The sequence below is a fragment of the Arvicanthis niloticus genome, chromosome 12 (assembly GCF_011762505.2).
Source record: "Arvicanthis niloticus isolate mArvNil1 chromosome 12, mArvNil1.pat.X, whole genome shotgun sequence".
NCBI classification, from domain to species: Eukaryota; Metazoa; Chordata; class Mammalia; order Rodentia; family Muridae; genus Arvicanthis; species Arvicanthis niloticus.
Window position 1 is genome coordinate 18,362,442 of NC_047669.1, and position 22,915 is coordinate 18,385,356.

The window sequence follows — 22,915 nt, forward strand, 5'->3', positions numbered from 1 at the left end:
AGAGGAGTGGCAGGATCAGCTCTTCCACACTCATGCATGCCCTCATGTTCCTAGTGGTAATATGAACCAGGGATATCAACACTGACTCCTGCGTCTTCATGTAACCATGGTCTCAGACACTCAGTGTCAGCTCAGCTGGGACCTCACCATGGCCCCAGGTGGCAGGACTGGCTACTCACAACAGGCTCCTCCTCTCCACCCTTAGTCTCCAGTTCCATCTCTCTCCATAATGTTCAAGCTGCTCCTCTTCTCTTACCCTCCCATCTGACCACCACACACTTGTACACTTTAGTACACCCCTGCAGGCTGGCCACTGAGCTGGTGGACCCCTGGGTGACGTCCTCCATCCCTGCTTTGTGGTGTGGCAGCAAGCTGGTGTCTGTGGCCCACCTGTACCATGCATTGGAGGACCAGTCTGGGTGGCATGGTAGTCCTCAGGTCTCTGTCTTCCTCCTCCTGTACTCTGTTGTCTTGATTGGACTGGATTTGATTTGATTTGATTTGATTTTTATGAGTCCTAGGCATAAAACAGCTTTGTCCACCAAGCCAGGCATCAAGCTAGGATGAACAGTGGACTGCCATCTGCTCTGTCCCTGACTGATAGAAGAACACCACCAACAATAAGGTGTCTCTTTACCCATTGCCAGGGGATGGAATATCTTTTTTTTGTTTTCTCCATCTGTGGTGATTGAAAGTTTTGCTGGGTATAGTAGTCTGGGCTGACATATGTAGTTTATTAGAGTCTATAGAACATCTGTCCAGGCCCTTCTGGCTTTTAGAGTCTCCATTGAAAAGTCAAGAATAATAAAATTGGTTTTAAGGTCTTTTTCTTGTCTTTCAGCTATGCTAGAATATTCATGGCCTCATGTGATAGGATAACTGGGCTCTGGTGATGACATATTGCCTTGGCTGTTGTCAGTTGTATTCTTACACTGCTTTGGGTTGATTTTAGTTTTAGGTGTCAATCTGAGTTTGACTTTGTTGCATGGATGTTTTGTTCCTTCGTTTCTGTTTCCTCTCTGGTCTTCTGACTGGTATGGCCTGTAGGGGTCTCTGACAGCTGGCAGGGCCTTTGGTTGGGGCAGGAGGTGTCTGCCTAAGTTGCAGTCTGGGACACAGTGATGAGGAGGGAAGAGGAGGCATTGGGAATAGCATCAGGGGGAGGGACACCAAGTAAGTGGGGAGGGACAGTGGCTGGCCTATCTGGACTTTTGGTATGGCCTCTAGTCAGGCAGGGGTTCTTTCTGTTTCCTTTTATTAGAGTGAATAATGATGTACTGAATAATCTTTGTAAAAATAGTGTATGAGGCTATTTCTTTAAGATAGATCCTGGAGGTCAGATTAGTGAGTAAAAATTATGATTACATTTTAGTAAGTTCATGATATTTGACAGAGTGTATTATGATAAAATTGCAACTTAAGAATAATTTAGAGGATTTCTGCTTTTCCTTTCTCTGTGTGGGTATTGTGGTAGTTATCTTATAAAATACTTGGTTTGAGAAGTGAAATAGGATAAGTAGATAAAAATAATATTAAGTAAAATTATTTGAGTTCCTTACGCTTTTCATTAGAAAGTAAAAATTTATAAAACTTAAAATTGATAGATTCTAAAGGGATAAATGTTATAAGGAACTCAGCAGTGAAGTATAACTTAAATATCATGTTCAGTTAAGATTAACAATTTCTTTAAAAGAAAAAGGCCAATGCAGGGGCCTTTTCTATCTTTACAGTATTGTGGTTTGTATTGAAGTGAAACATTTAAGGAATTCATACAAGTCAGTATGTGATCTATTATTTGACAGTATCATACAGGTATATACTGCATTTTGATTACTCTTAATCCCCAACCCCTGTTAGCAACTCTCTCCTCTATAAGTCCCTTTCCCATGTTTGTATCTTTTTATTTTGTTTTTGTGACCTACCACAGGTTTAGAACTGCTCGGTGGATACACAAGTGAAAACAGTGATTCCTGTCCCCCAATTTATCATTAGCTAATTAATGAGTTCATCAGGGAGGGCTAAGGCCTCAATGATTCCCTCCCCCATCCTTGGCTGATTATTAACAAGTCCACTCTTATTCTGTGAGTTCCTATTTGTAGTAGCTGGGCCATGTCTAGGAGATAGCATTTTTACAACCCTTATCCCTAGCTTCTGGCCCTTACATTCTTTTCATGCTCTCTTCTTTAACATTTTCCGAGCCTTGGATGATGGGGGTTATAAGTACCTTTTTTAGAGCCACCAAGATGACTCAGTGGATGAAGGTGATGTTGCCAAGCCTGATGACCCAAGTTTGACCAATTTGATGGTAGGAGAGAACAAACTTCTGTAAGTTGTCCTCTGACCCCCACATATGCACTATGACACACATGCACACAATAAAAATGCAGTAATAAAAAAAAGAATGAAAAAAAGACATCTGTTGAGGGCTAACCACACAAGTATCCCTTGTTTTCATCACTGTGAGCAGCCAGGAGTCTGCATTCACACTGTTCATTGCAAAGAGAAGCTTCTTTGATTGAAGATAAATTGAAAAGGATACTTTCTGGCTAGTAGTGTTGGGGAAAGTCTCAATAAAGAAATTAGTAATAGAATGCTAAAAAAAATAATCTCAATGTGAATGAAAAGGACATAGTGGATAAATTCACAGAACTGAACATGATATTTAAGTTATACTTCACTGCTGAGTTCCTTATAACATTTATCCCTTTAGAATCTATCAATTTTAAGTTTTATAAATTTTTACTTTCTAATGAAAAGCGGAAGGAACTCAAATAATTTTACTTAAAGTAGTCAGAAAGTAAATTGAAATAAACACAAATTCAGCCTTCAAAATTGGTCCAATGTTAGGTTAAGTGACAAAGGAGGGCATTTGCCATATATATGGGAAATTATAATTGGATAAACAAAATAAATTGGATAAAATTATATTTGGATAAACAAAATAATTCATACGATTTTCCTTAAATGGTGAGGAAAGTTTTGTTTAAACTAGTATGTTTAACATAACGTAAGTGTTGGTAGAAGAAACTTGAAAAGAAGATAAAAAGGAGTGATCTCTAAACTTGACAGGGTTTACAGAAGAAAGTTTAGAAACAAATATAGTCCTTTTTACTGAATGCTATAGGAACATACTCTCTGTTTCAAGTAAATATGCAATTTGAAATTAACTCATTTTTATCACTATAGAACATATACATTGAATTTTCTGTTTTTAAATGTATGTGTGCTTTTGTCAGGTTGTGCATGCACACACATACACAGACACCTGTGCACACCCAGCCAGAAGATCTTCAGGAGCTGCAGTTAGGGGTGATCATAAACTACCAGATGTGAGCGCTGGGACTCTAATTTGGATTCTCTGAAGAACAGTACATGCTCTTAACCACTGAGCCATCCCTCCAGACCAAGAATTTCTCACATTTTCCCTTGCTTGGGGTGGCCTTAAACTGACACCATATAATTTGTATACAGTTTGGCCACTAGATGGCGCCCATACAGAATGGATTTACTTAAATGAGAGAACAGGCTCTGTGTGTGTGTGTGTGTGTGTGTGTGTGTGTGTGTGTGTGTGTGTGCGCGCGCGCGCGTGTGTAAGAGAGAGTGTGTGTGTTCACTTTTCTAAATAAACAGCATTCTTTGTCCACTAAGATTGCTAAATGTATGGTATTGTAATTATACCTAAAGGCTTCTAGGTTTATTTGTAAGTTTGGAAATAAGTTTGCAAATAATCGAGGACCTATTCTGTATAATTTTGAACTATCTTTACTTCTGTTTAAATGTTCTGTATTATAAAATACATATTATACTCCTAAGCTTATGATACTCAAATTTTGCATAATGACCATTAAATACATATTTTGCTGGGTATAGTGCACACCTTTAATCCCAGCACTTTAATTCTAGGGGCAGAGGAAGGCAGCCTTTTATGAGTTCAAGGTATTCCTGGAGTTCCAGTTCAGCTAGAGCTACATCGTGAAACACTGATTCAATATGTGTGTCTGTATACATGTATATTGTATTAGTCTAGGATCTCTAGAGAAACAGAACAGCTAGAATTATATATATATATATATATATATATATATATATATATATATGTGTGTGTGTGTATATATTATATAACTATATATTTTACATATAAGTCTTATATATCTATCTCGATAGATAGATAGATAGATAGATGATAGATAGATAGATAGATAGATAGATAATCTTACAAAGCTGTGGTCCAGCTATTCTAATAATGGCTGTCTCCTGACAAAAAGTCCAAGAATCCAATAGTCGTTCAGTTCATAAGGCTCAGAATCTCAGCTTGTCTTAAGTGCATATCAGAATCCCAAAGAAGTAGGCCCTAATATTAAAGAATGAATGAACTTCCAGTTAGAAGTGAGAGCAAGCAGACAAAGAACAAAACCTTACTTCTTCCATGTTCTTTATATAGGCTGCCATCATATAAGATGGGTCTTCCTACTTTAAATGATTTAGTCAAGGAAATTTTCTCACATGTGTGCCTAGCAGTTTGGGCTTTAGTTAATTCTAAATATAGTTGACACATCACATATTTGTGTATGTGTATTTGCTTTTCTAAATTAAGCTTTTTCCAGTTGTTGAGGTTAGAATTCTAGTGTGGAATTCTAGTGGAAAGATTGGTCAGTCATTAGGAGCACTCAGTGCTTTTCCGGAGGACTTGAGTTTGGTTCCCAGTGTCCACATCAGGTGGCACACACCACCTGTAACTCCAGCTCCAGAGGACCCAAAGCTCTCTCTGCTGGCCTCCAGAGGCCATACACATGGCAAACACAGAGTAACACAAACATATGGATACTTTTAAAGGAAAAGTTAAATTGTATAAAATGTTAATTTCTGTATATCCTAAGAGGTTAAGAGCAATTGTTTTTGTTGATTGTTTTAGGTGGCATATTAGTTTTATTCAGTATTTCAAACAAGCTTTCCAGGTTTTTCTATAATGAACTTAAATTTTGTTTTAGTGGGGTTAATCTTTCAACTCTGTTGTGGAATAAATAAAGTTTCTGTAAAGCAAAAATACATCCCTTGACCTAGTTATGATTTTGATAAACATTATTTGTGTACATGTACTGTTGTGCAGTCGATGACCTAGATAGATCCTAGATTTTTGTTCTTTGGATAACAAGATACTGTTTCTATGGAGCAACTTTTTGAGAAATTGGAAATTGTGTAGTAAATAGATTGAAAAGGAAATTTCTATGTTATAGCATATGTAGTTGTGTTGTAGAGAGTTTAGAATGGAGTGACCTCTCAATGTTGGACTGTACCCAAGCTCTTTGACTTTCTAGGATGAGTCTGTGTACACTGAAGGATTATTCTTGTGTCTGTACTGATACTTTTTGCAATTTGAGGAAGGAGGTTTGCATTTAGTGTTTGTATTCAGTTTCCTTGTCATAATCCATAATATCAAGGCCTGTATCAAAACTAGAGTGTTGTGTTTTGTTTGATTTTTGTCAGAATATATGGATCATGACACGTTTTGGAATCAAACTAATGACTATACTATCTATATGAACTGTATTAATGAGTTCTTTATTAAATACCTGGTCCATAATAACACTGTTTTTCAGGAAGTCTTATTCTTTCCTTCAAAGAGGATTCTTAGATCTGTATCACCTTTTAATGTTTTCATATTTTCCTTTACTGAACATAAGTAGAATAGAACCATAGTTTGCAAGCTGGTTTCCTAGTTCTTGGAAATAAACACCAAACTCTGCTCTAATCTCCCTGGAAGGTGTCTTATCCCTGAGAATCCCATGTAGTTCTCTGCTCTTTGGGGACATGTTTAGGTAAGGTTTCAGTGAAATAGTATGGCCATCTTTTCTTCTTGAACCAGATTTGCAGTGGACTCAAGGGTGTGGCTTGTAATACTATGTTCAGTGGGTTACATTTAATTCTTGCCTGGAACTACAAAGATAAGAAAAATATTGTCGGTATCTGAAAAATACTCGTGACTGGGCCTGGAGTGTGTGATGTGTTCATACAGGACTAAAAATTGATTCAATTATTATCAGGTAGCACTTGTGTTCACGTATACTTTCTCAATGGACATAAATTGTAACATATACTAATACAGCATAGCATGGCTTATAATTCAGAATCTGCTTCTTAAACTTGAGGGTGTTAAGAGTTACTTAAGGGAACTTTTTAACTAGCATTCTATAGGCGCTAGAGAGCTGTCTCAGTGGTTAGGAACATGTGTTGTTACTCCAGAGGACCCGAGTTGAGTTAGTTCAAGCACCCATAACAGACAGTTTCCAAATACCTGTAACTCCATTTCCAAGGGGCCTGATAATCTGATGCCCTCTTATGGCCTTCCTGGTCATTTACCATTATATGTGGCTTATACACATACACTGAAACATTTAAACTTTTCTACTAAATACCAGGCAATTCTAAGGTTAACTACTGTGTTGAAAAAACACAGGAAAAAAAAATAATTGATTTTTTTTAAATGCTCATTAATTTAGAAATTAAGTAGCATTACATCATGAGCTAGAGTGGTATTTATACAGTGTTTTATAATAAAAGAAATTATTGATATTATTTTGCATATTATAAACTCACAATCTTGTAACTTTAATGATTATTATATACTAGAAGGACAATCTGATTACTCCTTAACTGTTGTTTTTATTATAAAAGTTCCAGTGGCCATTAATGTATTTTATTGATTAATCTGTCCTAGACTCAGTAATTAAAACATTAGAAATTAATATACTATGTAAAATGATTTTGCTATATTATAAACATATTTCCCTAACATTAGATCTTCAGAATCCAACACATGGTACCTTCAAACAATTTGAAAATCAATGCTAAATAATGTAAGATTCATTCTAATGTCAAAATTTGTGAATAGCAGATATTCTTCTAATGAAATTACCTTAGCAATCAGAGCTGTTAGCAGAAAGAAATCTTATATTTAGAATTCAGTTCATATTTATAATTTATGTAAGCAGTGAAGATGTCATTGGATTTTACTCTACGCTGATTGAAACTTAGTAACCTGGGCTTTCTCCACCCAATGCATTAAATCAGTCATTCCCCAAAGGGTCTTTGTAGCCCAGTGTTTATAACATCCTTCTTTACCTGCTAATCGACCTCACTTCCTGGATTTCAGTCCGGGTCTAGTTATCAGCTAACAAAAGAACAGCTTTTGGTTCCTGCAGACGCTGGTGAAAAAATAATCACGAGAAAGAAATCCACCTTATGTCGTCTTTTTCTGTCTGCAAAAATAAACTCAGCCACCATACAGCTAACAGGTACAGAAGGAAGATACAGGCTCGGTCATAGGAAGAAACTCCAGAGAAAATGAGCATCATTTCTCGAGGTTTTTATTTCCCTGATCTACAAGTGATGCTGCTGTAATTCTAGCTGCAGTTTTCACCGATCATTCACCACTCAGCAGCTGGTAGAGAAGTAAGACTGCTTGGCAACCACCTGCAGGGCTGCAGAGATGAATTACATTTTCGGAAACAACACACTTCTGTACTCTCGCGCCAGTCGAGGAGGCAATGCTAGCTCTAGCCATGGCTCAGTAGGCCCTAAGCAGAAACACTGGGCAAAAAAGGGCTCGTCAGATGAACTGCAAGCTGAGCCAGAGCCTTCACGCTGGCAGCAGATAGTTGCATTCTTCACTCGAAGACACAGCTTTATTGACTGCATCTCGGTAGCCACCAGCTCCACCCAGGTAACATGCCACTTGTTGAAATTATTTTCAGTATATTTATGTTCATATTTGCTTTGCTGTAATGTCTTAGTGCAGATTTATTATTAAAATGAGTCTACTGTGTTGTTATCTTGGCACTGAAATTTTATGTTTTTAGTCCATCTATGCAGGTCTTCAGCACAGAAGGGGAAATGAAAAACATTATCCTTTATGTTATGTAATACTAAACAAAACGGTCTCAGATTCTATTAAATGACTTCTCTAAAAATGTAAAGTCATTAACATGTGAGTTAAAATACAAGTTAATGTTCATCTTATTTTTAGATGGTGTTAAATGTTAGGAAGAATGATGTTTGAGCAAAAGAAAATTACCTATTTTTATATGCTAGTTGATAATCTTAGGAATGCATAGTAAGAAACAAAAGATAGCTTAAATATTTGTATTTTTAATGTTTTGAGAATAGATTAAAGGTAATATAGTTAGCTAATATAATATATAATCTTAGCTATATTAAATTTATTTATTCAAGAGATTAATGAGTATCCATTTTACAAATATATATTGTCTAAGAATAATCTGGAATTAGTAAACTTGTACAATTGCATAGTCATGGAATATTTTTAACACATTCAAATTTTAAAGATGCTAGCAAAAATGAAAAGTCCCAATTTTTAAAAAAGTCCCATAAAATTCTTTAAGGGGAAATGAATATTGACTATAGGAAACAAAAATAAATAGTTGAATGAAATGCTTATAGTTTGGTATAAAAGAAGACAAAAGGAAGTATTGATATTTTAAAATATATTTTAGCAGCAAGTCAATCAACCAGTGAAAATAAAAGGGTAAAAAATAGTCTAAGAACAAATTGAGAATGGTTTTTTCCTTTGATATCAGTAATTCTTAATATGTATACAGATGCATATATGATCTTTTGGGCCTTTAAAAAATAAATTTTCTTTAAAGATTATTTCTTCACTCACTAGAAGCAGCACAGTAAACATAAATATAACTACCAGCCTGTTTATTTGTTTTGGTTACTAGAATTTTCTTACAGTGTTTTATGGTAGTAAATTATCAACTTCTAAAGTCAGAAATTCTACCTATTTTTTATATGCTTAAGATGAAATTACATATATAGGCACCAGGCTTTCTTCCAGCCAGCACTTACTGAAATGCAATGACTAACGCTTAAATTGAAAAGCATTTTTTTCCCTGCTTCTGATCATAAAAGGATGAAAAGATTAAAGGTTAGTGCTACTAGTTGTTACAGATTAATATTAAATAATATTTTAATATCAGTAAAAAGATATACCTTAATCTTTATGGTTTTATAAACTACTGTATATATGCATATATACATATTAATATATTTGATATTCATCTTAAGGACATAAACATGAAAAGACCAATAGTTCATATATAAAACTATTCAAAGCATAGAATTAGAATACAGGAACTATACACTAAAATTGTTGTAACCCCTATTATACCATTGACTATTATTCCTCTCCCCCAGAATTGGCCCTTGTAGTGTGTCTATATGCTGAAGAGATAACTTTCTCTTGCAAACCTCTTAACTGATACTTCTCTTGGCCTTTTCATTACCTTTGTGGTTTGTCTCTAGAAGTAGAAAATCCTAGGTCAGAGGTTTTCATTTCTGTTTTTCCTGGAGTAATCACATTTCACTTTTCTTTCATATACTTTTCTAACTGATGAGTTATATAATTTATGTGTTCAATTTCTTAATTATAACTTTTTGGAGTTTGCTTTATATGATAAAATATAGTGGAACTGAAAAAGAACTCGAGACTCAATTTAACATTGGAGTACATATTTATAATAACTCAGGATTGGCAATTTTATTTTGTAACAACAAAGGAATTTGCATATTGTTGTAGGGAGCAAAGTAGATGAATGAAATTTCATAATTTGTTGAGCATATACTATGTACTTACTATGAATATATTCTATACTGTGGTTTGTAAATAGCAGGGTCTCCTGTTTTGTTGTTATCTGAAATGAACTTTTTAAAGATTTCATAGGAAGATTTAACTTTTAATCTAAATTTCCTTTAACTGGGTTATATTATACTTTACCAAATTGGGGATTGTTACTAAATTAAATTTTAATTATTATCTCAAATTACTACTCTGATTCCCAAACACATCCTGCTAGGAGTGAAAAGAAATTTTACTTAAAGATTCATTTTAAGTGCTTGTCTATTAGAAGTATTTATGTTCAAAACTAAGATTATGTGCCAAGTTCCATGGAATATCTGGAACATTTAGGAAGTCATCATATTCTGAATGCTAAGGAAACCAAATAATTATAAAGATCTACAAGATACCAAGTGCTTGGGCACTCAGTAAATGTTTGTGGAATTAACATATGCTTCAATTCCCTGGAATGTTATTTTTATTATCCACAGTCTTCATGAAGAAATACCTGTAGTTCTTCACAGTGCCACATTTCTTTGTCTTGCCTTTTCTTCTCTTGCTTCATATTCTCCTCAGGGCGCACAAATCTCCAGTCCTCCGGATTTCCTCACCACTTTACCTGTTACCAATAGTGATAAAAATGTTGGGACATTCTATCTCCATTCATTTGGTTTTGCCTCAGAAGTTTACATTGTGAGTTGAGAAAGGGAATTTTTAAATTATTATTAAGATATATTTGTCCTGAATTAGTCTACCTTGTTATAATTTTTTTCTTCAGAGACTTCATACTACAAATAGTCTTTGTTTTAGGTAGTTTACACACACACACTCTCTCTCTCTCTCTCTCTCTCTCTCTCTCTCTAAAACTTTATAAGCAGTGTCAAACATTCCTTTTCTTTGGTTCCTTACAACATCATTCTTCCTGTTCCTGTAACTAGTCACCATGACACCAAGAGATGCAGTAGATGTCATTACTAGTTTGTGGGTGACTATACTTCATCTTCCTTTTTTGTTCATGACTATAAAACCTGCTTTTGGGGCCAGGCCAGTGGTGGCTCACATCTTTAATCCCAGTTTTCATGATGCTGAGGCAGACAGATCTCTGAGTTTGAGACCAGCCTCGTCTCTACAGAGTGAGTTCCAGGTCAGCCAAGACTACATAGAGAAACTCAGTCTTGAAAAAACAAAACAATAAGAAAACCTTTGTATTGTAATATCAAGTCACTCATCTTTTAAAACCTTCCACCAGGAAGACCCAGGTATCATCAGTCAGTATTTTCTTTTCCCCCCTTTCTGGGTGTCTGCATCTCTCTTAATAACTGGGACTTGCAGAGTATTTGAGCACCGACTTCATGTCTTCGCTCTGCCCTCTATTTGTATAATCATTCTTACTCACTTTCAGTGTCCTTATATAATCTACCTAAAATCTTAACTTTTCTATTTTTGATATCTTTTTCCATAGGGATCTTGGGTTTTCTGTCACTTGAACAATCTACTCAAATGATATAGTTAGTGTTCAAGACTTTTCAACACCACTCACTCGCCATATCAAACCTCTGATGCAGGCATTTCACATGACTAGCACTTTTTCTTCTCAGCTCACTTATTCAGGACTTCCACTACAGTGAGTTTTAATCCTCTTAAGACCCAGGGACCAATGATTTTTTTACTGTCTTTGGCACTCATACATCCCTTATTACCTTGCTCGAACATTTTCATACTCTCAGCTCTCTTCCATTTCTGCCACTTTGTCGGAAGCACTTATACTCTTAGTGCAGCTTTGCCTTCTCTGCCAGCTCTGGAAACTTCCCGTTAAGCCTGCGGTGTCGGTTTCTAGCACCATTCTAAGTTGATAATCTTCCTCTGTGTTCTGGCCTGTTGCAATAAGCAAACTGTCTGTTCGTAAAGCTCACCCTTCTCTCCTGTTCGATTATTCAATACCTCATCAGACACCTTTTTTTCTTCACTGTCATTTGCCTTTTCCTGTATATTAGGTAATTTCCATGAGCTGAAACATCTCTCACTAACATAAACAACTGAACACGCCTCCTTGTACATTATCAAATCCACTGGCCAGCTGTTCCTCTTCACATGACCTGCTAGACAGATGATTTTAACACAATTGATTACTACTTGAAGTTTTTTCACCTCTGACTCTTGGATGCTGACATTCTACTAGCTTCACTTTCCTTTGGAGTGTTTCCTTTTTCTGATTGCTAAATAAAGGTACAGTCTTGAATTCTTGTATGTGTGTCTGTGTGTATTTTTAAGTAATCTGGTCCAGTCAGTCTTGTGCCATTATCATCAAGATTTCTGTCTTTAGCTCAGAGCTAATCCTGTACACTAGGCTTTGTACCCATAGTTTCCTATTTATCCAGTACTTAAGCATAAAAGATAATTTTATCTTTTTTTATCATTATTGGCTTTCTTTGTTTTCATTTAACTTTAAATTTTTCGTTTGTTCATTTCTTCTCATCATTGTTGTAGTCTTTGATAGAAAGTACGTGTTCTCACCCATGCTAATAAGCATGCTTTTATCACTGAGCTATACGTCAGCCCCGAGAGAGTTTTTAACCTACTTCCTGTTCTTATGTATGCTGAGAATCTAAAGACAAAACCTGTGGGATTGCCTTCTTTTCTTTTGCTCCACTTCCAAGATAACAGCAAATGCGCTGCTTTTGGTTTAGGATAGGCTTCTTACTCTGTTCCCTCCCTCTCACCTATCTAGGTAGTACCTTTCTTATAGACATCAGTCTCATTTTACTTTTATAATTTTCTTCAGAGTATTTACATAAGACTGATTTTTGTTGTTATAATTTTTGTTTTATTTAAGCTTATGGCTTTAAAGATTTATTTTTAAGTGTGTGTGTGTGTGCGCGCGCGCACACATGCGTGTGTGCATATGCGTAGCTGCAGGTGCAGTTGAGAATGTTTCCTTTACTAGCCTGGCAGTTCTCTGGATGGAATTTTCTGTTTATGCTAATCCTCAGCTTCCAGAACATTATTGGCAACATAGTAAATACAACAACAGAAAATGACTGAATGAGGGAAGAAACAGACAAATCAACCTGGACTCAGAAGAGCTAGTACAGATTTCTGTCTTATTTTTGTCTTAATCTCTCCATGAAACATTTGTGTGCTGCCTTAGTATTAAGCCTATCCTCTACCTGATAACTCCTTTCTTACTTGTCCCACTGGAGAGGAAGAAATCACGGGGGTGGGGGGAGTTTTGGTTTTCTCACAGTCAGGGTGACTCTGTAACTCTGATAGGTTTTAGATGGAGAGAGGGTACTATTAATAACTAAGTGGGGCAGCCGGTACAAGTAGTCATTTCCTAGGCAAACAGGCATATGGTTGCCTATTTATATCCATTTATCTTCTGACTTACAACTAGACAACTAGTGTCAGTGTTCCTACCAAGACATCTTCATCTTGGAGTATCCTAGAGTCCAGCGTTGTTGTGCATACATTTTCATAAAGTTGGGCCCAGATAAGAAGGAAGTCTTTATCTTTGAGAGGTTGTTTATATTTAGTAATGGAGTTAGTCCTTTGCACTAAACTGGAATATATATCCAGTAAATAGGCAGCCTTTAAAACTATGACAGAAATGCCAACTCTGATAAAGAGTAGGGCAGTTTCCAAGACATAGTCTGTTTAACTGCTCACAAAGTGCTGCTTTTGGGCAGGAACATTTATTTCTTAATTCCTCACTCAAAAGGCCCTGGGCTTTGTGAGATTAGTATTGTGTCTCATCTTGGTCATGCTCACCCTTTCACAAGAGTGCTATTGTTAGATTTCTATTGTCTTAAACTTTTTATAGCACACATAATATGTGTGTAGTATTTAAGAACCAATTATTGGTAAGGCAGAATACTTTCAGACACTACACAAAAAGTATTTGTTTACAATAGTTATAGAAATTTTTACAAAATACATCATTGGCCATATAACCTAGCAGTGATAATCTTTAAAATCTCTTCAAATTAATTACAGACTTTTGTGCAGAGAAAACTGTAGATGGATGTTTGTGATTGCTTATCATTGTCAAACCTAGTAGCAAGTAAGATGTACGTCAGTGGGTGAATAGATGGGCATCAGACAATGGAGTAGTATTTAGCAGTACAAAGCACATGGAAGGAATAGTAAATGTTTATTACTAAGTGAAAAGAAAACAATCTGAAAAGGCTTTATATATATTATCCCAACCCTGGGACATTTGGGGAATCAAAAAGTAAAAATCTGTGATTCCTAGGACTTTAAGAGGAGAATGAAACTATTCTGTGTGATTCTGTAATTGTGGATACATGCCATTATATGTTTAGAAAACCATAGAATGGCCAACAGCAAGAGTGAACCCAGCATAGACTAGACTCTGTGATGATGGTGGGTTGGTATAGGTTAATCTGTTGTAACAGATATACCACTCTGGTGCAGGGGGTTGAGTGGGTGGGCTGTACACATGTGTGGGCCAAGGGCATGCAGGAACTTGCTGTACTCAACATTCAGTTTTCTGTGAACCTAAATCTGGTCTGAAAATTAAATTCTATTAAAAAGTACAAACTTGCTATCTTAAATTTAGATTGGCTTAGTCTGGAGAACTAAATGGGAAATTTTTTATGTAAGTTTTCATCTGTGCAGCTTCTATATAATGTCTGGATATAGTCGGCCCTTCTGTCAAGGACAAATAGGCTAAGAGAAATACATTTCACATTTACATATTTTAATATATTTGAGTAAATTTTAGAAGTTAACTTTTAAAGTCAATTTTAAAGTAAACCTCTGAAAAAGATTGGAGCCACATCCCTCAGGCTGTTGAGCTTCTGCTTGGGCTCCTGTGTTTAGGTTCAAGCAGTGTTATTCTTCTAAGAATTATGTTCACTGTCATCTGTTGAACTGTAAGCTTCATAGGCTGGGCCTATAAAGATGTACAGATTCTTTTATATTCCTAGAGCCTGGCATAGTGGATGCATTGATAGATATTAGTTGAATAAATAATAAATAAATATAGGTGCTTATTTCCATTTAACCTAATGATTGAAGGAAAGCATGGAGCTGTGGTAGAACTATGGCTTACAATTGGCACATCTACACCAAAGACTTTGGAAAATACAGTGTGTACATTGCCGAAGTAGTTAGAAACCCCCTGAGAAAAAAATGTGTGTCTGGGACCAGCAGTCAAGAGCACTGGCTAGCTAGCAGTGATGGTGCACTTCCCAGCATTCAAAAGGCAGAAGTAGGCAGAGGGCTACACGGAGAAACCCTGTCTCAAAAGACAAAAGCAACAACATGAAAGCACTGGCACCAGGCACACATGTGGTGGACTAACATGCACGGAAGCAGAACACTTGCCACATATAAATTAAATTAAAAAAAGAAAAAGTATATGAGGTGTTATACTCTACATGTGATGAACTTAAATTTGTATCATTAAAACACATTTTAAAAGATACTTTGCTATAATTCCCAACGATGTTATTATATAAGTTTAGAATTTTGAGAAAGGTAAAAATAATTGTTCAGATCATATAGAAAACAGTAGTCTATAATTACCATCTTGTTTAAGAAACTTTTAAGTATACCAACTGATGTGATTATTTTACAGTTACATAGAAATTAGTGAACAAAACAATGGTCCTGTCTTATAGAAGGTTGCATAATTGACCATCATATCTGACAGCAGGGGATTTTTTTTTTAATGTGAATGAGTGTGTGCACGTGCCATATGTGTTCAGGTCATTGTGAAGGCCTGCTGAGGCTGTTGGATAACGTGGAGCTGGAGTTACTTCACACTGTAAGCTGCTATGGTGTGGATGCTGGGAGCTCACCTAGAAGCTCCAGGCCTAGAAGGAGCAGCCAGAGCTTTTCTCCACCTCTCCAAACATAGAATTAGAATTTTAAAAGGAGTCCTAAAACTGTAAAAAGACATTGCCACTATATGCATCTTTAGCAGAGTTGGCTCAAAAGTTAGGAGCACGGCTGCTCTTTCAGAGGATCCAGGTTTAATTTCCAGAATACACATGGTAGCTCACAACCTCCTGTAATTCCAGTTGCCAGGGGTCCAGCGCACTCTTCCGGCCTCTTTGGGCGTGAGGTTTCCAAGTGGTAGCTAAACAGATATCCTTGGATAAAACACCTGTAAGCATAAAATAAAAATAATTTTTAAAAATGTTATAAAGTACCAAGTTGTTTCTATTTCTGAACATGTCTTTGGTTTTGTGTGTCATATTGAGAGACTTCATCTATTAGTTCAGCCATCTAGCTGTGAAAACAATGATTATTGTAGAGTGCAAGCTTTTTTAAGTGGTTTTCAAAAAATAACTAGAGATTATAATCTGGAATTTAAATTAAAATGGATCCCTTTTTGATTTCTGTATACTCTGTTCTTTGTAAAACCATCTTATATAATAAAAGATTGTAAATTTGAAATTGTTTTAAGAGTAGTTTGGAAAGTAAATATGAGACATATCAATGAGACATATGAATTATTCCCTTTGCTGTTAGTGACTATAGTCAAGAAAGTCTAACTCATCTTAAGTGTTTTAAAACACATAATACTATGCTGGTTAAGTGTGATGTTTTGGAGCACAATGGCCTGAGTCTATATTCTGCCCTTTACATGGCACAGCACATTAGGAAAATTACCGAAATTCTGAGTCTACTTCCTTGTTTGTAAGAAAGCAGGAATTGAAATATTACCTGGAACAAGAGTCAGCGAGGATTATATAAGACAGTACCCACATGGAGGTCAGCTTCTGACTTCAGTAGCATCCTCATTGTCGTCATCCATCACCACAAACAGAATGATGGCTGCCACCATTATTAGTTCCACAGAATACTGTGGTCTTGGAAGTAAGGAATTTGAAGGAATTGATGTAATTACAGAATGAAAAAGAATTATGTCCTAATTTTTAAAAATTAGCAAAACCAGGTAGATTTTTAACCTTAGCAGGATCCAGCCAAGAGAAAAAACAAAACCCACAATAATTATTCCAAGAAAGGATATAACAGAAGATGATCTGAACAAGTATTAGAGCTGGGCATGGTGGTGCATGCCTGTAGTCTCAGCACTCCTGAGACAGAGATGGACTCTCTTTGTTTGAAGCCAGTCTGATCTACCCAGAGCATTATAGGTCATCCAGGGTTCATAGTGAGATGTGTCTCAAAAAAAAGAGAAAAACAAACAAAACAATAACAACAAAAATTGTATTAGAGAACTAAAAGATCTAAGTAGGAATATCACAGTAAAGCGATAACAGCTAGAAACACTTACTATCTAAGAGGATAGAGTCCAGATTGAGATTAGGAGAGTCTACAAATTTAGAGGAACGGCACTATGGGCTTGAGAAGACTAACTTTGAAGTACAGTCTGAAGAGGAAAGAGATGAAACTCTATAAAGACTGGTTTATTCTCATAGAGGCCAGCATTAGGGCGTTAGTTGTAATCAGAGGATGGGGGTGAGGGGATGGGGGATGGGCACTTGTTTTGTTTTGTTTTGTTTTTCTTAGTGGGTAGAGTATGGTGTGTGCAATTTTACACTTTGAAACTTGTGTTTTAAGATTGGCAAATAGAATGCTTTGAATACTTCTGATTGGGTGTGCCCACCCAACCATGCAGAAAGAACCTTTAGTTAGTATCTGTTCTAAGTACAACATGACAGGAAACAAGACAGAAGAGCACGTATTAAAAATCTATTTCAGAATCTGTGTTGATAGTCACATGGTTTTGTTCATCCCACACACATAGCTTCCTGCGATAATGAACGTAAAGAAAAAACTAAACAGAAATCTTTGCTTTTGTCATCCTCATCATAATAGAAGACAATATGTTTACAAAAATATGGTATTCTGGAAGAAAAGTTAGGAGGAAAAGAAGAAAGATACGTGCGTAGGTAATAAAATTGCTGATGGAGACTTTGATTTGAAAGTGATACTTTGAGTAAAGACCAGAAAAATTCCTACACTTGAGGGTGTAGCTACCTAAGCAAGAGCATTCTTGGAAGAAAAGTAACTAGCAAGTGGAAAGGTGTGGAGTAGCAGGTCAGGGCAGCTGAAGCAGTAAGTGGAGAGAGAATGGAAGATCACTACATTGGAAGGCTAGCAGAGCCTGCCCCCTCGCACTTAGAGAGGAGTGACAGGAACAGAGCAGCTGCCTTCCTAAGAAGCCTTTCAGGCCTCCTTAGCTTGATAGGGAGTGAAGTCCATGGTGGTGTATGCTTATCTAGCCAGTTCTGAAAATAGCAAAGGTAAAGGCACATTGCAATTGATAATATCTTCCCTGTGTTAATTATGTAACCGTATCTTTAAATTCAGTCTTTAAGGCTCTGTTTTTAAATCTGTAGTGACTGAGTCATCCTTTTTAAAGGTTGTTAACTGAATGTTAATATAAAGTACTATCTTTTCATAATGAAGAGATCAGAAACCTTAATTTTATGAACTCTTGCAACTAGAAATAATAGATTCATGAACTAACCTATCTTGTCTGTGTAAACTATAGTTTCACATCTATGCTTCTACAATAGAATTACTAGATCTATTTTTCTATTTCCCGTAGCTATTTTAAGTTTTTAAAAATATTTGTATTTTGATATTTTTTGTGGTTTGTTTAAAAATATGTCTGGTTTTATACACTCTTCTGAGACATTGTCATGGATGCCATACATAGTTGAAATACTTTTTTTTTTTAGCTAAACAAGTTTATATTAAAGATGCAGTGTGTTTGCAGTGACAGTGGCAAAGGGCATATGAATCATAAGAAAAATATTAAACTATGAAAAACACCTTTGTCCTGCAGATATTGATCCTCTCTTGAATGCAGTAATTTCCAAGTGAAGTTTGTATAAATCTACTTTGCTATATTTTATCCTCGGCAAACATTCAAAAGGCTTGCAGGTTTTTCCTGGTTTCTTTTTTCTTTTTTTCTTTTAAGTAGCTGCTTTGACATTTAATCAGAAGCATGCCTCATTATGGCGTAGTAGATCTTTAAACAAAGGACCAAGGATCCTGGATTAAGAATTCTAACTATGCCATGTACAAATTCAGGCTCCTTAGTCACCAACAGCGACCTGGGGTGGTTACTTTTGTTGTCTTAAGATACTGGTACCAAAAAATTTGTTAATTCATTTATTTCATTTCTCCTTGAAAATGCAGTATATTTTTAGACCGTGGATGTTTTTGGTTAGTCTTAAGTTCATTTTGCTGAGTATATGAAGCATGTTAATATAAAATGCAAACATTAGCTTCTTGGTATTGTAGTTTTATCTTGTCAATTTTACATTCTGAAAATCATTTTTTTGTTATTTTATCTCTTGGTTTTATGTTTTATCTTTTCATTACAGGAAACTAAGTTTTAAAGCCAGTACTTCATGCTTGTTAAGCAAGTATTAAATCACTGAGCAAATCTCTTCCAGTCCTGAAAGTCTTAATAATTAGCAAGAAAAATTAATATTTGGATAGCACAACAGCTCTTTTATGTCCAAGTCTAATAATTATCTAGGAAATAAACTTTTAGTTGCAATTGTGGAAATTGTTTTGTTTTATTTTGTTTTGTTGAGACCATTTTATGTTGATCAGGCTAGCCTTGAACTCACAGGGAAAAGATCCTCTTGTCTCTGCCCCCCCACGTGTTAGGACAAGAGGTACACACCACTGTGGCCCGCTGTGGGTATTTTGAGTCCTCACATCTCATTGATTCCCAGGGTACATTAACTCTACATTCATGGTTTTTATCTGACTCCTCGTGCCCGTTTTCACCAATGTTGCCAGTCAGTTATGTTAGGCTCACAATATGTATATACTGTTGGATGCCTAAAAGTGAGGGTCAGCACTACATTGTCATAAATGAGGATATGCACATACTTCAAATTACATAAGAGTCTATATTTTGAGTGCAGGTTTTCTAAATTAAGACCTTAAATTAGTATAAAAAAAAAACAAACCTATGTAGAAAATTAGTACAATTTTGTTAAATCAGTTTAAACATCTTTCAGGTAATTGCCAATGTGATAGTTTTTTCAAAAGTACTTGACAATGTATAATCTATCCAATTATTTTATAGAACTGTACAATTTTCTGCAGTGTTCCTTCAGACAGTGTTAATATTATAACCTCTGTTGTCATGGAAACAAGTCTCCGAAGGCAGCCAGCCTTAGAGGCTAATGATTCTGTGGTGTTGCTATGGATAGAAACATCTGAGACTGTTGTTAGTCATGTGACCAAGGTTTTTTAAAAACAATAACAGATCTTGATTGAGCTGATCTTACCAAGTGGTACAAATAGAGCAGGACAGGAATGTTACAAGGGGCATTGTTTTTTACTTGGTTTATATGGTTATAGAAGAGTGTTAAGGGTTAAAATGCTATTGTCTACTTTTTTCTGAAAATAACCTAAATATAATGATTATTTTATATTGCCTCATTGTTTAAACCATACATGTTGATGCATTATTATATTTGACATTTTCCAGTTTAGAATTGTACACACCTCCTATGCATTTTATCACATTTTCAAATGTATTCAAATTCTCTTCATCTCTTTGCTGTATTTTGTAAAATCGAGTATTTGTCATTCCTCATCAACTTTCATTTGAAAGGATTTTTTAGGGCTGTATTTTTGTTTCAAGCGAATTAAATGGATTTTGTTACTTTGTTTATTTATCATTTATGACTTGGCTATTTTATTTGTTGGTAGATCATTGTTGGTTAAGTATTTGCATGCTGAAGAGGTAGGGACTCATGTTCTTTCACAGAATTCTTAACTCCAGGTGTCTTATAGACTAAGATAAGGTGTCATAAGTTGTTTTAGGGGTTTTTTTAAAAAGATACAGTATTTAGATCCTGTACTGGCTGGTTTTGTGTGTCAACTTGACCCAAGCTGGAGAGAAAGCCTCTCTTGAGGAAATGCCTCCATGAGATCCAGCTGTAAAGCATTTTCTCAATTAGTGATCAGGGTGGGAAGCCATCCCTGGGCTGGTATAGTCTTGGGTTCTATAAGAAAGCAAGCTGAGCAAGCCAGGGGAAGCAAGCCAGTAAGTGACATCTCTCCATGGCCTCTGCATTAGCTCCTGCCTCCCAAGTTCCTGACCTGCTTGAGTTCCAGTCCTGACTTCCTTTGGTGATGAACAGCAATGTGGAAGTATAAGCTGAATAAATCCTTTCCTCCTCAGCTTGCCTCTTGGTCATGATGTTTGTGCAGGAATAGAAGCCCTGACAAACAGATCCTTTCCAAAGAAAGTAGATTCTAGAACAGAACAGGCTCTGAAAAAGAAGGGTACAGAAGGGTTTAAATGTAACATAAAAAGAATAATGGTTTGTCATAAGGGATGTGGGGAGCAATGCTGTGCGTGCGTGCGTGCGTGCGTGCGTGCGTGTGTGTGTGTGTGTGTGTGTGTGTTGTGTGCATGCGCACGTGTGCACCCTTGGCTTTAAAATTTGAGGTAAGTGTATAGCTTTGCCTGGTTTTACAAGAACTATAACTCTTACCTAGGTATTAGGACTCTAGTGAGCACTAACTAGTGTAGAAGTGCTTTGGTACTACTAGACCATTACCAAGGGATTGGTACAACTCAAATCTAAACAACAGACACACACCAGGCATCTCTTAGAGATGATAGATGTGTTCATAGCCTTCGTTGTACTCATAAGTTTCATATGTGTTAACCCATCAGATTGCATACATTAAACATGTACTGTTGGGGCTGGAGAGTTGACTTTGTGGTTTGAGAGTATTGGCTGCTCTTCAAGAAGGTCTTGGTTCAATTCTCACATGGCAGCTCACACCCATTTGTAACTCTAGTTCCAAGGGACCTGACCCCTTCTTTTGTCCTCTTCAGGTAGTACATATGTGTGGTGCACAGACATACTTGCAACCAAAATACCCATACAGAATAAAAATTAAAATATAGTTTATATTAGCCATGCTACATTAAAATTGCTTATAAAAATTATACAATAATTTTAAGACTCACAATTATCACAATTTGATGAATGTGACCAGTTATTTTATAGCATTATCACTTAGTTTGGATTTGTCTGTTTGATTAGATTCAGTTCATTGTGTTTGGAAGGAGAAAAGGGGAGTGGGATGGAGAGTTGTGGAGGGGTGACAGGGAAGGGGGATATCTGAAATATAAACAAATAAAATGACTAATTTATAAAAGAGAGACAGAATCATCCAAGTGAGTTACTAGTGCACCTGTCAGACATCCAAGTGAGTTACTAGTGCACCTGTCAGACGGACTTAACTTCCGTCTGTCTGTTACTGGTGATGGCAGCTCTGATCACTTGATTAAGATAGTATCTGTTGGGTTTATCCAGGTTAGTATTTTGAGGAGTTACATTTTTTTGGGTGTGTATCCCATTCAGACGTTCATCAAATAAAATGGAAGTTTCATTTAGCAACACCAAGCAGTTTAAGCATCCAATATTGTTTCTTGAAGTGTAGCATGATGGCTGCCAGGTGGAGATTTTGTAATTCCATTTCTTCTATACTTTGTTTGCATTTTATTTCAAGGAAATGCATGTGTTTATTAATTCGTGTATTTATACAGTATGGGCTCTCCTGTTTTATTTATTGAGTTTTAAGCCACTGTTGCTCTTCAGTGAATGGTACTATTTGGGGAGATTATGGAATGCTTAGGTGGGTAGAGCCTTGCTGTAGGAGGTGCATCGCTAGGGATGGGCTTTGAAGTTTTATATCCTCATTCCATTTATGGTCTCTGAATGTCTATGTGTGGATGGAAAATGAGACCAGCCAGCTTCCTGCTCCTGCTAGCCTGTCACTGCTTCCTGTCATCGTGGACTCCAACCCTTAGAACCATAACAAAATAAATGTCTTTTTTCCTTAAGTTTCTTTTGGTCATGGTATGTTACCACAGCAAAAGAAAAGTAACTAATGTAATAACAGCTGTTATTTGAGGCTCAGGCGCTCCTAGGTGGCAGCCCTTCAGGTACTTTTCGGCCCTTTAACAACTGTTTTGTTTTGGACACTTACTCTGAGGCAGTAAATACTTACTTGTACTCACTGAATTCTAGCACTTGAGCCAGCCATTTCTCTAAGGGCCTCTCTTTTGTTTTCTTATTTGAGTGTGGGTATTTAAAAAAATCAAGGTGTAGGGGTCTTGCGTGTGTGTGTGTGTGTGTGTGTGTGTGCGCGCGCGCGTGCATGCGTGTGCGTGTATGTAGACATACATACATACATATATACGTGTGTCTAGGCTTTTGAGGCAGTGAGTGTTCTTAGTCGTTCTCTGAGAGGCAGATCTAGAAAATACATTTATGCTTG

The 22,915-nt window shown here is 36.3% G+C and overlaps 1 protein-coding gene, 1 long non-coding RNA gene and 1 other non-coding gene across 26 annotated transcripts in view; 1 reads left to right on the forward strand and 2 right to left on the reverse strand.

The window, feature by feature from the left end:
• The window catches only part of LOC143444042 (uncharacterized), a 70,391-nt gene extending 58,069 nt beyond the window's left edge, over positions 1-12,322 (reverse strand). The window contains exons 1-3 of one of the 2 annotated variants that reach the window (XR_013113557.1): positions 11,338-11,910; positions 10,146-10,256; positions 7,718-7,871 (exon numbers count right to left, since the gene is read on the reverse strand). This is a non-coding gene — a long non-coding RNA (uncharacterized LOC143444042). Of the gene's footprint in view, positions 1-7,717; positions 7,872-10,145; positions 10,257-11,337 lie in introns of those variants that run through there. The other variant, XR_013113556.1, reaches the window with a different exon arrangement.
• Positions 1-22,915, forward strand: part of Dlg1 (discs large MAGUK scaffold protein 1) — a 173,117-nt gene that overhangs the window by 63,548 nt on the left and 86,654 nt on the right. For 3 of the 23 annotated variants that reach the window (XM_076942781.1, XM_034515682.2, XM_076942783.1), the window contains exon 1: positions 7,129-7,720. The exons of 17 other annotated variants lie outside the window; for them this stretch is intronic. In XM_076942781.1, the coding sequence (XP_076798896.1) occupies positions 7,487-7,720 (234 nt within the window). In that variant the 5' untranslated portion in view covers positions 7,129-7,486. Of the gene's footprint in view, positions 1-7,128; positions 7,721-22,915 lie in introns of those variants that run through there. 3 more of the 23 variants (XM_034515683.2, XM_034515685.2, XM_034515686.2) reach the window with 2 other exon arrangements.
• LOC117718392 (small nucleolar RNA SNORA48) lies at positions 509-652 on the reverse strand. Its single transcript, XR_004608074.1, has one exon. It is a non-coding gene; the product is annotated as a small nucleolar RNA SNORA48 (small nucleolar RNA).